The sequence below is a fragment of the Bos grunniens genome, chromosome 22 (genome assembly GCF_055505025.1).
Source record: "Bos grunniens cultivar Pamir isolate PY7600 chromosome 22, Bosgru_T2T1.0, whole genome shotgun sequence".
NCBI classification, from domain to species: Eukaryota; Metazoa; Chordata; class Mammalia; order Artiodactyla; family Bovidae; genus Bos; species Bos grunniens.
Window position 1 is genome coordinate 55,350,168 of NC_141186.1, and position 16,223 is coordinate 55,366,390.

At 49.9% G+C, this 16,223-nt stretch overlaps 1 protein-coding gene across 2 annotated transcripts in view; it reads left to right on the top strand.

Annotated features, from left to right (window-relative positions):
• SLC6A11 (solute carrier family 6 member 11) overlaps window positions 1-16,223 on the top strand; it is a 123,253-nt gene that overhangs the window by 84,410 nt on the left and 22,620 nt on the right. For both annotated transcript variants that reach the window (XM_086368504.1, XM_086368505.1), the window contains exon 7: window positions 9,320-9,423. In XM_086368504.1, coding sequence (XP_086224630.1) covers window positions 9,320-9,423 — 104 coding nt within the window. The remainder of the gene's footprint in view (window positions 1-9,319; window positions 9,424-16,223) is intronic.

Sequence of the window (16,223 nt, forward strand, 5' to 3'; positions counted from 1 at the left end):
AGTGAGATGAGCAGTCAGCTTAGTAAGCCCCTAGCACAGAAGGAGTCTGCCCGGGCTCAGGGGCCTGGCTCTCTGCAGTGGAGATGATGAAGAGAACCGACCACCTTGCTTCTTCGGGAGCAAGGGTGTCTGTATCCCCAGGCAGTGTTCACACAGGGAGGCACGAAGGTTCACACGTGTCCTCGGTGGGTTTCTTTTTTGTTCTCACTCCAGTGCTGCCTGGACGCCATGGCCCCAGGGAAATAGAGGGGCGCCCTGAGGTCTGCAGTCCCTGGGGTGTGTCTGTGGGTCTGGGAGAGGAAGGTGTGGCTGAGAAGGGGGCTGTTGGGGCAGTTCTGAGGCTTTGCCAGAGGGCTGGGTGTCTTGCCCTGGGATGGGGGGCTCTCACACCAGGGGGTGGGTAGGAGCCGGGCCTCTGCACCACCCCCTGACTGGGCCAGGAAGAGCGACTTTCCTCTGCTTTCCCTCCCGGGACACATACCTGCTTAGCCCCCAGACCCTTCGAAGATACTTCTCAAGCCTGAAGTCATGAGCCATCTGTGGCCACTCAGCCCTTTCCTCTGGATGGGTGTTTACTGGGAGCCAGAGGCCAGCACACACTCTCCACATACCCACTTATGTCAGAGCAGCTTGGAGCTGTTCTCGTCCCCATTTTACCCACAAATAAACTGAGGCTCAAGGGGTGACCTCCTTGAAGTCACCAGCAGAGCTGGCATTCAGCCAGATCTGCCTGAATCTGTGTGACCAGGGACGGTGTTTGCCTGACTTCCTTTTCCCATGTACACATGCTAGATTGCAAGCCAGTGAGCAGGGGATCAGCGTTCTTAATTATCTCTGTATTAGCCATGCCTGGCAGATACATGATGCTCAGAAAATGTTGTTGATGGGAACTGACCCAGTGACCATCAAGTTTCTCACAAGCAGAAAACCTCAGAGACCTTCTACCCTAACTTCCAATGCAGTCCAAGAATTCCCTCCCTGACTCTGCTGGATTGATTACCTCTAGCAACAGGGAGCTCACCCCCAACCCTAAACCTGTGATTGATTAGCAATGTCTGCCTTGAACAGGAATAGGGGTGGGATTTGCATGCCATATATCTTTATCGTCTCCTTACATTCCAGTTTCCTTATTTTGAAGATTGGAAAACTGAGGCCAGGAGGAAAGAAAGAGCCTTAGGGAAAACACATAGGAACTTTCAGGATAACCTGGAGTCAGACCCTCCTATTCCTGACCCTCCTAGTCCAGCATGTTCTCCACTTGGCCTGGCAGCTAAGACTCTGCATAAGCCTTGAATTCTCCATTCCTGTGTACTGGAGACTCTAAACAGCGGTGGCATTCGGTACCTATTTGTTGAGTGCTTAACCCTGTGCAAAAACAAGAGGCCTGGGAATACACCAGTGAAAAAACAAAACTTCCTGCTCTGCTGGTGCTTCTGTTCTGGTGTGGGGGAGACAAACCAAAAAAAAAAACAAAAAACACAACAAATATGATGATGTCATTAAGTGTATTGACTGCTCTGTCTCTGGGCAGATGCCTCCACCAATCGAGGCTGCTTGCTCTTTTGTTTTCCTCCCAAAGAAGTCCCTTCTCTAGACTAGAGTATATGCGCCGCTGGTTGGCTCTCCCAGGGCCTGGAGCCTCCTCCTGAGCTCTTTCTTTTCCTGCCTCTCTGCCTCTGAACCAGCTCCATGGTTCTTAGTAGAGCAGTGGTTAAGGCAGGAGATGACAAGGCTTCATGTGCATCTCAGCACTTGCTCGGATGACACAGGAGAATGTGCCAGTTCGGAGCGCAGTTTGGCCCAGAAGACCCTGGCCTTGTGTACCCAGTGAAGGCAGTTGGGTTCTGCAGCTCCCGCACGGATGCCAGCTCAGGCTCCCCCACCTCCATGATTCTCCCAGCGGGGAGGTAGGACCACTACCATGGGGTCATTTAGAAATACACGGAGGTATAATTCTGGTTCCTCTCTGATGGGACAGCTCTGATGTTTAGAGAGTGGGACCCAGTGATGCTGAACCTCCTACAATGAACAGGACCATCCTACGTGATGAGTGTCCTGTCCAGAGTAGCACTCTCTTAGAGGAGCACTTTGTGGGGAGAGAAGACTTTGCCCTAAAATGTAGCCCCCAAGGCCGGGTGGACAGTCCTGGGAACAGTTCAGAGCTGAGAGCATGATGTCTTCAGGTCTTGCCCAACCTGCCCGCTGCTCTAAACCTCCTCTGTTTAGTCCTATAGTAAAGTGGGGCTCAGAGCTTCCCAGGTGGCTCAGTGGTAACGAATCCGCCTGCCAATGCAGGAGACGCAGGATACTCGGTTCAAAAGATCCCCTGAAGAAGGAAATGGCAACCCACTCCAGTATTCTTGCCTGGAGAATCCCATGGACAGAAGAGCCTGGCGAGCTATAGTCCATGGGGTCGCAGAGAGTTAGACACAACTTAGCGACTAAACAACGAAATTGGGGCTCAGTTGCCTTATGCAGTGGGTTAAGGGGTAGACGTGCACAGCCCCGGGGTTTTACCATATAAAGCACAGAAGTCACTGCCATCGGCCCCGTGCCAGCAACTGCTTGTCCACTCCCTCCACACTCTGTGACCAGGATGCGGCTGTCCAGCCTCTGGTTAAAGGCCCGGCCTAGTGACCCCGCTGCCTGCTCTGCACAAAGGGGCCGCCAGGGTCAGGCGACACACCAGGGCTCCCCTCACCACCCACGGCGCCACCTTCAACCCAGTGACACTGCACTGGCAGGGCCTCTGGCCGGGCTCGAGTCGGCCAGCAGGGCTGGCTGCCCGAGGACAGGCTGGCACTGGAGCCAGAGGCCACAGAGCGTGTTTCCAGTGGGGCTCCCAGGCCAAGAGCCTCTGCCCCTTCCCACCACTGTTCCCGCTGGACCTGCCCGGCTGCCCAGCACATTAGCATTTAAATACATCCAGAGTCGTCTTCCCCAGAGCCCTCTGGAGCCCTCTTCCCGCATTGAATCCACGGGGGAGGGGCCACTCCAGTCTTCCCCAGTCCTGGACTCCCTTCCCTCCGAATGGCCGTACTGTATTCACCGCATCTGTATGTGGCATTAGCCGAGCAGAGGAGACAGGGCGCCTAGCAACCCGGAGGGGGCTGCAAAAGAGGTGGGAAGGAAGTGATTTTCATGTAATTATTCACTCCTACAAAGGCCGTTGTCAGGTACACACTGGAAACACAGCTGTTGTATTATTCTCCTAACCTACTTTTAATCGTTTGAGAATATTTACCCATATAAACAGCCCAGAGAAAGAGCTTAATTTCAGCCCTTTTCTGCCAGGCTGTATGTTTTCACCTCAGTAGAAGGCTTTATTTACAGAAGTTGTGTTGTGTGTGTGTATTCATGTGTCTGTGTGTGGCTGTCCGTCTGAAAAGGAAATGTTAAAGAAAGAAAAGGCTGTGGGTTATCATGGGCCCAAGAGGGCCACCGAGCTCTGTCCTGGAGGCGTGGACGGCCAAACGCCACGTGTGCCATCGGGTCTGGTGGTTTGAGCACCTTCTTGGCCGGGTGCTGGGCGGGCTGGGGTGGAGGGAAAGCCCTGGGAGCCTGTTTTCATAGCACGGTATTGGAGAAGTGTTAACCGCCAAGAAGAGGCAGAGTAAGGGAGTTGTATGGTGCTTTTGAACTGTGGTGTTGGAGAAGACTCTTGAGAGTCCCTTGGACTGCAAGGAGATCCAACCAGTCCATCCTAAAGGAAATCAGTCCTGAATATTCATTGGAAGGACTGATGCTGAGGCTGAAGCTCCAATACTTTGGCCACCTGATGCGAAGAACCAACTCATTGGAAAAGACCCTGATGCTGGGAAAGATTGAAGGCTGGAGGAGAAGAGGGCGACAGAGGACAAGATGGTTGGATGGCATCACCGACATGATGGATGTGAGTTTGAGTGAGCTCCGGGAGTTGGTGATGGACAGGGAGGCCTGGCGTGCTGGAGTCCATGGGGTCGCAAAGAGTCGGACACGACTGGGCGACTGAACTGGCTGACTGACTTGGTGCCCCGCTGTGTACTTTGCATGCATTGTGTCTCTCTTTTGTGGACAAGGAAGTTGGGGCTCAGAAAAGTGAAGCAACATGCAGATAAGAGGCAGCCTGGGTCTACCTGACCCCGGAGCCCAGGCCCTATCCACGAAGCCCCAGGGAGATGGGGAGCCAGGCACCTGGGAAGAGCCATCTCGTGTAACGTGGTCTTTGCACGAAGCTTCAGTGCCGTCTCCCACAGCAGGCTGGGCTACAGAGGTTTGTTTGTCTCTTTGGTGTGTACATCTCTCCAAGGCTAAATAGACAAGGAATGCCCCCTTCCTGGGAGTTAGTTTTTTCTCATGCATAAAAGGGGGATAATCATTGCACCAGACCGCAGCAGTGAGTCTCATGCCTATGAAGTGTGTGGAACTCCCCACCCCCTCCCCAGCATATCATCAGCGCTTCTGGAGGTGAAGCTGATGCCTGATTCCTGGCTCCTCTCGCTGGTACTTCCCTGGCAGGTTGGGTCACCGCTGGGTTTGTCAGAGACCTTGGAGCATCAGTGTGACAAGCGCCACCTCCTCCAGGGCACAGGGAAGGACGGACCAGGCCCACCTGCTGGCACCAGCTTTGATCCCAGACAGAAGTGCTGCCCTTATGCTCGGCCGGGTGGCTGTTCATAGACATGAAAGCGGGTTACTGGGAGAGCTTCTGTCTGCAGCCTGCACTGCCTTAGACACGGCAGCAAGTCACATCTGCAGCTCCCATCCCCTTCCAGCTGCCTGAGCAGCAGGTGCCGTGCCCCTCACGGAGCAGAGCCCTGGCCCCTGCTGCCCTGTGCTCCATGCCCCACCTCACACCATCCTTCATGCTCCCCTCTCCACTGGATGATGTATTCCGGAGTATCTGCCCGCCTTTGTTGTCTTTCTCTCCTGCTCTTAAGAGAAGGGAGGGCTGGAGCTCCTGGGACTTCACCTGGCACATAGTGGACGCCCCGTCTTAGGTACTGTGGGGAGAAAAGGGAAAAGAGGCTCTTCTCTCCAGATTCGTGAGGACTGGTGGATCCTGAGAAGGGATGAACATTGACTAAGCAACCTGCTCTCGGAGCTCACGGCTGGGTTTCTGTCTGCGCTCTCCGAGAGCCAGGCTCTGTGCTGAGTATTTGTTCCACACACATCTTACTGAGGGGCTTCCCTGAGGGCTCAGCGGGTAAAGAATCCTCCTATAATGCAGGAGACATGGATCGATCCCTGATTTGGGAAGATCCCCTGGAGGAGGAAATGGCAACCCACTCCAGTGTTCTTGCCTGGAGAATCCCATGGACAGAGGAGCCTGGTGGGCTACAGTCCATGGGGTCCCAAAGAATCGAACATGACTCAACTAAGCACGACGCATCTCACTGAATCATCTGTGCTTGAGAGAAAAAGGGAGGGACTCACCACACACGCACCGTGACCCTCTGTCCGTCTCCCCAGTCGGGAGGTCGCTTCTCTCCAAGAGGTGAGAGAAAGACGTGAAGCGCTCCCCCTAAACTTCTAGGAGATTAGACACTCTGTTGATACATGTAAAGGTCAAGGTGGGCAGGCATGTTCCCCCCACACACAGCGGTCTCTAACCTGGCTGTGATGACGCCCTCCCTGGGGCAAGGGGCCAGGTCACAGGACACGGACGATGCCTTGAACACCGTAGAGTGCAGTCCATGGGGACAAGGCAGCAGGAAGTAAACACCCAGCTTGACAGCGTACCTCCTGATCTTCGTAGAGGAGACTGTGTCCTCACCCGTCCACCCTTCCTTGCTTCTCCCAGCTGGGCCCCGCTGGCCCAGTGGGGAGGGAAGGTTACACCCCAGTCTGTTGTTCTCGGCACCTGCTATGTGCCAGGGCTCCCTGGAATCAGTTGCTCTGAACTGGTTGCCCCAGAGCTAGGGGGCGGGACCACCTCTCTTCCAAAGGGTCCCTGCCCCCTAGATTCCCATGCAAATTTGTTCTCCAGACCTCTGAATGAAGACCGCCCCCAGCTACAAGGCCAGAACGCCCCCCATTCACTGCCACAGATCATGGGGACTGATCCCTTCTCAGCAGCTGACCCAGCTTCCTTAGGGTTTGTTTGTTCAGTGGAGACTATTTCCCCTTCAGATTGTGTCAAGAACTCGGAAGCCCTTTGAGCTGAGCTGTTCCCTTTGTTGCATCCTGGGAGATGCTGGTCAGTCAGTGGGGCTCAGTGGCCTGGTCTTCCTTTCATGGAGGAGATGTTGCCTTTGTCCTGTTGACCTCACAGTCACAGAGCTGTGTGAACCCCTGCCGAAAGTCCAGGCCTGCCCAGCACACCAGAACGCCCCAGCTTCTCTCTTTAAAACGTGGAGCCAGGACACCTTGGGTTCAAACCTGACCCTGTCCCTCCTTAGCTGTTTGACCATCTATGGGTCCATTTCCTCTTCTCTAGAAATGGAGACAACAATACTCCCTAGTGAGATGGTTATGCAAGTTATGAGATTGTCCCCTGAGAGCCTTGCATACACAGTAGGTTTTCAACAAATGATCACTCAGGATTCCCACTTCCTAAGGCATCCCCAAACTGGTCGAAGGTTCATGAATGTCCTGTTGGCCTGTTCTGTTAGGCTCACTTTGCCCCTTGTGTCAGACCATCTCAGTGGCTTTACAATATTGTGTTGGTTTCGGCCATACATCAGTATGAATCAGCCATAGGCATACATGCGTCCCCTTCCTCTTGAGCCTCCCTCCCTCCTCCCACCCCACCCCACCCCTTTAGGTTGTCACAGAGCACCAGGCTTGAGCTCCCTGCATCTTACAGCAAATTCCCACTGGCTGGCTGTTTTACGTATGGTAATGTGTATGTTTCAGCACTGCTCTCTCAGTTGGTCCCACCCTCTCCTTCCCCCACTGGGTCCACAAGTTTGTTCTCTATATCTGTGTCTCCGTTGCCATCTCCTGCAAATAGGTTCATAAGTACCGTCTTTCCAGATTCCATGTACATGTGTTAATATACAATATTTGTTTTTCTCTTTCTGATTTTATAATGAGGCTCTAGATTCATCCACCTTATTAGCACTAACTCAAGTGTGTTCCTTTTCGTGGCAGAGTAATACTCCATTGTATGTACCACACTGTATGTATGTACCACGGCTTCTTTATCCATTCATCTGTTGATCAACATCTAGGCTTCTTCCATGTCCTAGATATTGTAAATAGGGAAGCACGGGGTCTTAACTCCTGGACCACCAGGGCTTGATCGAGTACTGAGCATCCTCACACCATGCTCCTGGGATCTGACTTTGTTTCCTGGTTCAGCAGCAAACCTGTCTTTTTCTTCTCTATAACATTTACTGGCCTTCCCGAGGAGAAAAGGGAATCCACTGAGGTGGCAAGTGGGGACACTGAGGCAGAAGAGGACTTTAAAATATACCCATTTCTCTCTCAAATCTTTTTTTTAAACACTTTTCCCCTACCCTGGGTTGTTTCTTTCAACATTTAAGTATCCTAAAGTTTCTACCATTTGGAAAAAATCCTCCCTGAATGTATTTACTCTCATGGCTATCCCATCTCCCAACTCCCCTTTCTTGAAAAACGATTTTAAAAATTCTTCTTCCCATTTCCCCCTCATCGTGTCTCAGTCAACTATGATCTGCTGGCATCCTCCCCTACACCGCCCAGCTCACACACACACTTTATGAAATGGCTTTCCCTAAGCTCCTCATTTAGCTCCAAAAGCACTAAACCCAAAAGCTCTGTGTTAGAGAGGGAAAAAATGTATGTACTTTTTAGGTCAAGAGACAGCATTGTGAACTTTGCTCATAATAAATATTTGTTGAATGATTTACCAAGCAAGCAAATCCAGGGTAAAGTAATGTGGGCTGTGTAGTCAAATCCCCAGAAAAGAGGAAATAGTGATAATTTGCCTGGAAAAGGAAGTGTTCTAGAGGGTTCTTCAAATCTGTAAAGTGATGCCACATGGGAGAGGGAGATATGGCCTCAGTGGCCCCAGAGTTGGGAACTCAGAAGGTAGATTTCCTCTCATTTTAAGAAATGTGCTAATGGTCAGAATTCTCTGAAGAGGAAAGGGGCTGTGTCAAAAGGTAGTGAGCTCCCTGTCACTGGCAGTAATCAAGCAGAGACTGTTCTGTCAGAAGTTCCAGAAGAGAGTCCTGTGTTGGGTGGGTGGTTACAGCAGAAGACTTGGGGAATTCCGGGACTGGTTAGGCGTGCTTCTCTAGAGGCAGGTTTCCTTGGATTCGTTTCTGCCACTCTCAGCTGTGTGGTCTTGAGCAAGTAACTCAACTTCTCTGTTCCTCAGTTTCCTCAGTTGTAGGAGGGGGCTAATAATAGCGCCTCCTGCATGGCGTTGGTGTGAATATTCAAGTGTAGTAACGCATACAGGGTTCACAGCAGCGCCTGGCACGTCGGACATGCTTAGCAGATGTTTGCTAGTATTTGAATTGGTATAAAACCTTATTCTCTAATGACACTGCATTCTCAAGCACCAGTCTCATCAGCTGCATTTGGGTTTGAGCTGTGGCGTTTCCTGATGACTTCTAAAGTGGAGCTCAAAGAGAGCCTGAAGGAGTGTTAGACAAATTACCGTAATTCCTCTTGCATGTGTCACGTCATCCCCTGGCAGTTCTCTCTGAGGGACACTTGGAGACTGAGGAAGGAGTTTCCACATGTACCACACAGGAAGCCCCCAAGTAACAGCTCTCTGGAAAAGTGATCAAGAGGTGGTGCCTACCCCCTTTCTTGTCCTTTTACTGTCCTCTGGCTGAGTGCATGGGGCAGAGTAGGAGAAGCCTCCAGACCTGTAGGAAAACTAGGGGCTTCTTTGTAACTGGGCCCCCTGGTGAGTGTCCCCCACCCCCGCTAGACACTGTAAAACTCTGTGAGTTCAAAGACACCCAAGAGAGCTTTTCTCATGATGGTCTCGGCCATCAGAAGAAAAATGACTCTTGGCTTCAGTAGTCCTGAGAGGGAAATTTATTCCCCACTTTGCTGGTGGCGAGACTAAGCCTCAGAGAGGTTAAGAAACTGTTCCAAGCCCACACAGCTGGAGCAGGGTCCTGACACCCAAATTCTTGCTGCTTGGTGAACTACTGTCCAAAACCTCCAGAAATTTCTGGATTTAATTAAGGACATTTATATTTAATCATCCTGAGAATAGAACTTCTAAAAACCACATTCCTGAGATGAGGACATTTGATTGTCCCTTTTTAGAGTCTTTTGTGGGGGTTGGGCGTGGGCAGGGGATTTCAGAGAAAGGGGCCACCCCGCCTCCCTACCCCCTGGCCATGCATCTGACTTCTCTCTCTGCCAACTTCTTTGTGCCCTCCTACAGGTCTGGGTAGATGCTGGGACGCAAATCTTCTTCTCCTATGCCATCTGTCTGGGTTGTCTGACCGCTCTGGGAAGTTATAACAATTATAACAACAACTGCTACAGGTGAGCATGTCCCCAGCCCTGACCGCCCACTCTCCACAGAACCCGGGAGCCCTCCACACTGCCTGTCTAGTTCCTTGTCATCTCTCCCCACCCTTGCAAGGCTGGGTGAGGGAAACAGGCTTGTCAGAGGAGGAGAGTCAGGTGCCAGCCATCCAGGTGGGGCAGGGGAGGACCCTGGGTGATCTGACAGCCTCTCCCAGCCCAGGTCTAAGAGTGGTCCATCAGAGGAGCTCAGAGAATAACAAACATGATGAGAGCAAGTTCCAGGCTTCGGAGGGAGTCCATGCCAAGAATTGTATTCAGGCCTCCATCCCACCCTCTCCAGCAGAGCTTTATCCCAGGGCAGATAAGGGATTGGCCCAAGGTCACACTAAGGTCACACAGCTAGTTGAACCCAGGTCTTCCAAAACTGAGGGCCTTATTCTGCCTGCTGGTCAGGAATTTCTTTCCTGCTTCCTTTTGCTTGACTGTAGGGTCCTGTCCAGTCTGACCTGGAGTGGCCAGTGCCCTGCTGCCTTTTTCTTAATGGACCTTCCTCCCCACCCCCAGCCTCCTGCCACTGCTGCACCCAGTGTGGAGAGGGGACCCATGCTGGGGGTGAGCCTGGGGCTGTGTGACCCTGGCTACCTAGTCCTCATGCCTGCAGCCTGCATTCTGCCCTGAGGCCGAGACCACGAAGTCCAAGGACTTGCCCAAGGTCAGCCAAAAGTGTCTGGCAGAAGTGAACTTGGCACGTTGGTCTCTAACCATAGGCCAGTGGCTTGTTTGCTGAGGTCTCTACACCTCTGATTCCATGCCCATCACAGACACAGATGGTGAATATGCAGGGCTGGGCAGATGGCACATCTCTGCCCCCAAGATCAAGAGCTCCTCATTGTAATGTGGAAACTCATAGACTCATGGCAATGATGCTGTCCCTCAACACAGATTCACTGGAAAAGGAAGGGTTTTTCAGCAAATGTTTCTGAGCTAGGATAAGTATTTTGGTAGAAATAGTTAGGATGGAGCCTAATACTTTGCTCCACATATACACCATAGTAAGTGCAGGAAAACTAAAGAGTTAAATACTTTTTTTAAAAAGGATACCCTCCTAAAATGAGGAGTAAAATACTGTTTTCATAATGAAAAAGATATGGAAACACCCAAAATGATTAGGTCAGGAAGGGAAATGACACATTGATTCACAGAAATATCTAGAACTTTGAAATTTCTAGAAAGACACAACAAACTATTAAAGAGCCATCTCTGAAGAGAAGCATTGAGATGGAATGATGGGCTTTTTCTACCTGTACGTTCCCATACAATTTAAATGTTTTGTCTTGTCTTTAGTCTTGAGTACATATAGATTTTATAATCCTTAAAAAGTCACATTAATACAAATGTTATCTATATACATTCTGCATAACATCTCCAAACAAAATATGAAAATCATCTACAAAATTAAAGGACATAATAACATGGAATTCAGTTCAGTTGCTCAGTCGTGTCCGGCTCTTTGCAACCCCATGGACTGCAGCACGCCAGGCTTCCCTGTCCATCACCAGCTCCCAGAGCTTGCTCAAACTCATGCTCCATCAAGTCATCACTTGATGGCATCAAGTGATGCCTTCCAACCATCTCGTCTTCTGTCATCCCCTTCTCCTCCTGCCTTCAATCTTTGCCAGCATCAGGATCTTTTCCAATGAGTCAGTTCTTTGCATCAGGCCAGAGTACTGGAGCTTCAGCTTCAGCATCTGTCCTTCCAATGACTATTCAGGACTGATTTCCTTTAGGATGGACTGGTTTGATCTGCTTTCAGTCCAAGGGACTCTCAAGAGTCTTCTCCAACACCACAGTTCAAAAGCCTCGATTCTTCAGCGCTCAGCTTTCTTTATAGTCCAACTCCCACACCCATACACGACAACTGGAAAAACCATAGCTTTGACTGTGTTTGCCTTTGTTGGCAAAGTGCTGTCTCTGCTTTTTAATATGCCGTCTAGGTTTGTTGTAGCTTTTCTTCCAAGGAGCAAGAGTCTTTTCATTTCATGGCTGCAGTTACTACTGCAGTGATTTTGGAGCCCAAGAAAATAAAGTCTGTCACTGTTTCCATTGTTTCCCCATCTATTTGTTGTGAAGTTATGGGACTGGATATGCCATGATCTTAGTTTTCTGAATGTTGAGTTTTAAGCCATTTTTTTTCACACTTCTCTTTCCCTTTCATCAAGAGGCTTTTTACTTCCTCTTTGCTTTCTGTCTTAAGGCTGGTGTCATCTGTACATCTGTGGTTATTGATATTTCTCCTGGCAGTCTTGATGCCAGCTTGTGCTTCTTCCAGCCTGGCATTTCACATAATGTACTCTGCATATAAGTTATAAATAAGCAAGGTGACAATATACAGCCTTGACGTACTCCTTTCCCTATTTGGAACCAGTCTGTTGTTCCATGTCTGGTTCTAACTGTTGCTTCCTGACCTGTATACAGGTTTCTCAGGAGGCAGGTCAGGCAGTCTGATATTCCCACCTCTTTAAGAATTTTCCATAGTTTGTTTTGATCCACACAGTCAAAGGCTTTGGTGTAGTCAATGAAGCAGAAGTAGATGTTTTTCTGGAATCCTCTTGCTTTTTCTATGATCCAGTGGATGTTGGCAATTTGATCTCTGGTTCCTCTGCCTTTTCTAAATCCAGCTTGAACATCTGGAAGTTCTTGGTTCACATACTGTTGGAGCCTTGCTTGGAGAATTTTGAGCATTGCTTTGCTATCATGTGAGATGAGTGCAGTTGTGAGGTAGTTTGAACATTCTTTGGCATTGGTTTTCTTTGCGATTGGAATGAAAACTGACCTTTTCCAGTCCTGTGGCCACTGCTGAGTTTTCCAAGTTTGCTGGCATTTTGAGTGCAGCACTTTAACAGCATCTTTTAGGATTTGACATAGTACAGCTGGAATTCCATCACCTCCACTAGCTTTGTTTGTAGTGATGCTTTCTAAGGCCCACTTGACTTTGCACTCCAGAATGTCTGGCTCTAGGTGAGTGATCACACCATTGTGGTTATCTGGGTCGTGAAGATCTTTTTTGTATAGTACTGTGTATTGTTTCCATCTCTTCTTAATATCTTCTGCTTCTCTTAGGTCCATACCGTTTCTGTCCTTTATTGAGTCCATCTTTGCATGAAATATTCCCTTGGGATCTCTGATTTTCTTGAAGAGATCTCTAGTCTTTCCCATCCTATTGTCTTCCTCTATTTCTTTGTGTTGATCACTTAGGAAGGCTTTCTTATCTCTTATTGCTATTCTTTGGAACTCTGAATTCAAATGGGTATATCTTTCTTTTTCTCCTCAGCCTTTTGCTTCTCTTCTTCTCTCAGCTATTTGTCAGGCCTCCTTACACAACCATTTTGCCTTTTTTGCATTTCTTTCTCTTAGGGATCGTTTTGATCACCATCTCCTGTACAACATTACTAACCTCTGTCCATAGTTTTTCAGGCACTCTGTCTTTCAGATCTAATCCCTTGAATCTATTTATTACTTCCAGTGTATAATCGTAAGGGATTTAGGTCATAGCTGCGTGGTTTAGTAGTTTTCCCTACTTTCTTCAATTTAAATCAATTAACATGTAATGTGATACTCAAAAGAGTTAGTATCCGTACTAATGTAAAAAGTAGAAACAGATCTAAATGAAAAATCCTAAGACACCAAGAAAAATATCAGTAACACGCTCTTAAAATAATCAGCTCGTTTTCCTCCACCAGCAAATGAGCTGTGATCTGAAAATGAACCCTCGATGTAGGTGAGGGTTCAGTGAGAGGAGCCATGTCAACGTGCGGTGGTGGGATAGGACCTTGGATGTGATAGCCATATCATTCGGTTGTTGTTAGGCTCAAGTGGGCGCCTCATTTCTGAGGACTTTGGTCAGTGATGAGGTCCCTCTCATGTTATCTCCATTTTCGAGGGAAGGGAAATTGAAGCTCATGGATATGGTCCTCACCTCCACCCGCCAGCTAGGTGTGGTGGACCTGGACTCTGGCTACGGTCTGTTAACCTCCATCCCAGCACTCCACCACATCTTCTCTGAAAGCTGACTTTGTGATGGCTTTACTCACCCACTTATTAAGCCAACCATGAGCTCTATGTGTCACTAAGTGTGAGACCCCCAATCGCTACCTTGAGAGGTACACCTCCAATCTATAAAGATTGCAACTTGGCAAAACCAAGGCAAAGAAAGGGGGCAGATCCCACATGCTGGAGGAAAGGCCGCAGGGGAAGCCAGTGAGCTCTCTTAAGAGTCCCTGGGCTGTTGGGCAGAGAGGTCACTGGGGACCACTGGACAGAGGGATGCTAGAGAGGTGGGAGGTCAGACCAGGTTGCGAGGTAGACTCTCTCATCCTTCAGGGTGTTCACAGGAGGCGGGTCTGGGACGTGAGAGGTACAGCACTGTCAGCAGTGAGACAGATAGAACCAGGGTAAGAAGAGAAAGGCATGGGCACAGGGAGAGCACCAGCAGGCCTCTGGTCCAGGTTGAGGGTGACCCCCTTGGGATGCTGGAGAGAGATGCTGTCCGCATCCGTCTGTCAGCACATCAGCCGCCAGCCTGCCTCTGTTGTGTGCCGGGCGGGGCGGAGATCCCTAGGTCACCTCCTGCTTGACCTTCAGCTCCATGAGGATGCAGTGTGAGTCATCTTGTTCATCACCGTCCCTCCAGCCTAGAAGAGCACTGGCCGAAGTGTAAGGAAGCGAGGAAAGAGCCATGCCATTATGCAGATGGGGACACTGAGGCTCGATGCAACGTGGCTTTGAACCTGCGCCCTTCTGGCTCCTGCACCCTTATTCCTCACTCCCAGGCCTGGCCAGTTCTTCCCCAACTACTAAAATCAGCAAGGATTTGGCCAAGACTGCCATGTCATCAGGTTGTGTCTTGGGACAGCGGCAGCTTTCTTCCCCGCCGAGCACGTGGGTGAAATATGCTGACCGCCCCAGACCCCTGCAGCTCCCCCATCCAACAGATAGGATTTTTTCCCCTTCCCATCAGCAGAAGAAAGCAAATCCCCTAAGTGACATTGCGAAAGTCTGAGGGCTCCTTTTATTTCCATTTCCAAATTGTTCCATGAACGGATCTTCCTGACTCAGAGGGAGTAAATTAATACCCTCTTCCGACAGCATAATAGCTTCTGGAGGTCTTCAAAGCCCAGCTCAGCTCCTGCCAACTTCAAAGTGCATGTTACGTAGCTTTTCACCTAGAAGGTGCCCTGTGGGGAAGGAATTAGAGGGCTGCAAATGGAGCAAACCAGATGGGGAAAATCCTCACTTCAGAACACAGGCCGCTAGGCTCTCTGCTTGTAGGTGGGGGTGCTCTGAGGAAGGGGTGCAAGGGCACAGAGATGGAAGGGACCTTGGATCTGCTCAGAGCCTGTACCCTTCTGTGGTCAGGAAGTCACTTGGAGGGTGGGCTCTGAGGGAAGGTGGGGACCTTGCAATAAGGGACATTTGTTTCCAACAACCACATGAATACCCAAAGGTTATTTTCCTTTGGAAGTCCGAATTCTTAGAAGTCTGAATTCTTAGGGAGCACTGTTTCTGCGTAGCTCCTAGGAAAAAAGTGGGCTTTGATGTCTGAGACAACTGGATTCACATCCCAGCTTCAGTGTTGTTGTTCAGTCTCTAAGTCGTGTCCAACTCTTTGTGACCCCAGGGACTGCAGTATCTCCCGCGTTTGCTCAGATTCATGTCCACTGAGTCAGTGATGCCATCCAACTATCTCATCCCCATCTTCTCCTTTTGCTTTCAGTCTTTCCCAGCATCAGGGTCTTTTCCAGTTTCCCCAGCAGATGACAGAGAGCTTGAGTGTGTGTCTGTCCTCCCTGGGCCTCAGGATTCAGTAACAGTGCTCAGCAGTTCTGGTCTGAAAACACAGAAGAATCCCAGCATGGAGAGGCTGTGGAGAAAACCCTTTCCTCACCAGTGCTGCCTTGTTTTGCACCATTTCCAGCAGCCAGAAACAGGCATGCAGGACAGATTTATCTCAGCCTTAGGAATAACTTGGCTTTCCTGGGTTGAGCTGAGTTTCCCTCAGAGTGGAGGTGATCGTGCATACTAAGTTACTATGGTCACGTCCAATTCTTTGCGACCCTATGGACTGTTGCCCACCAGGCTCCTCTGTCCATGGGATTCTCCAGGCAAGAATACTAGAGTGGGTTACCATGCCCTTATCCAGGGGATCATTGCAATCCAGTAATCAAACCTGTGTCTCTTATGTCTCCTGCATTGGCAGCTGGGTTCTTTACCACTAGCGCCATGTGAGAAGCCCAAAAGGTGATCAGGCCTGCAGATAAAGTCTCCAGGCTTTGTAGTCCAGTCTCTGTCCACAGTGCCTGAAGAGTTCTATAGAAAAGACCTGTATCAGTCAGCCACTGCTGCAAGAATGCTGTGTAACAAGCATCCCCAGAACTCGGTAGCTAACCACGAAAACCGCAGCATTTGCTTTTATTGCTCGTAAGTCTGTTGGGGACTCTGTCTTTCAGGCTGTAGGTTGGACAGGTTTGGCTCCAGGGTCCAGGCAAGGCTCAGGGCCATGCCATGTGTACATTCTGGGGTCCAGGCTGCAGAGATAGGAGCTACCCTGGGAAAGTGCTTCTCGTGGCAAATCACAGAAGGGCTGAGGACAAGACCAATTGCACAAGTGCATCTCAGCCCTCTGTTTATGTCACATCTGTTGCTATCTCATTGGTCAAAGCAAGTCACGTGGGTAAGCCCTCAGTCAATGGGGCCGGGAAATACACTCCACCCCAGGGAGGAAGGCGTGGAAGTGACTGCTTGCTTGAAAATGACTT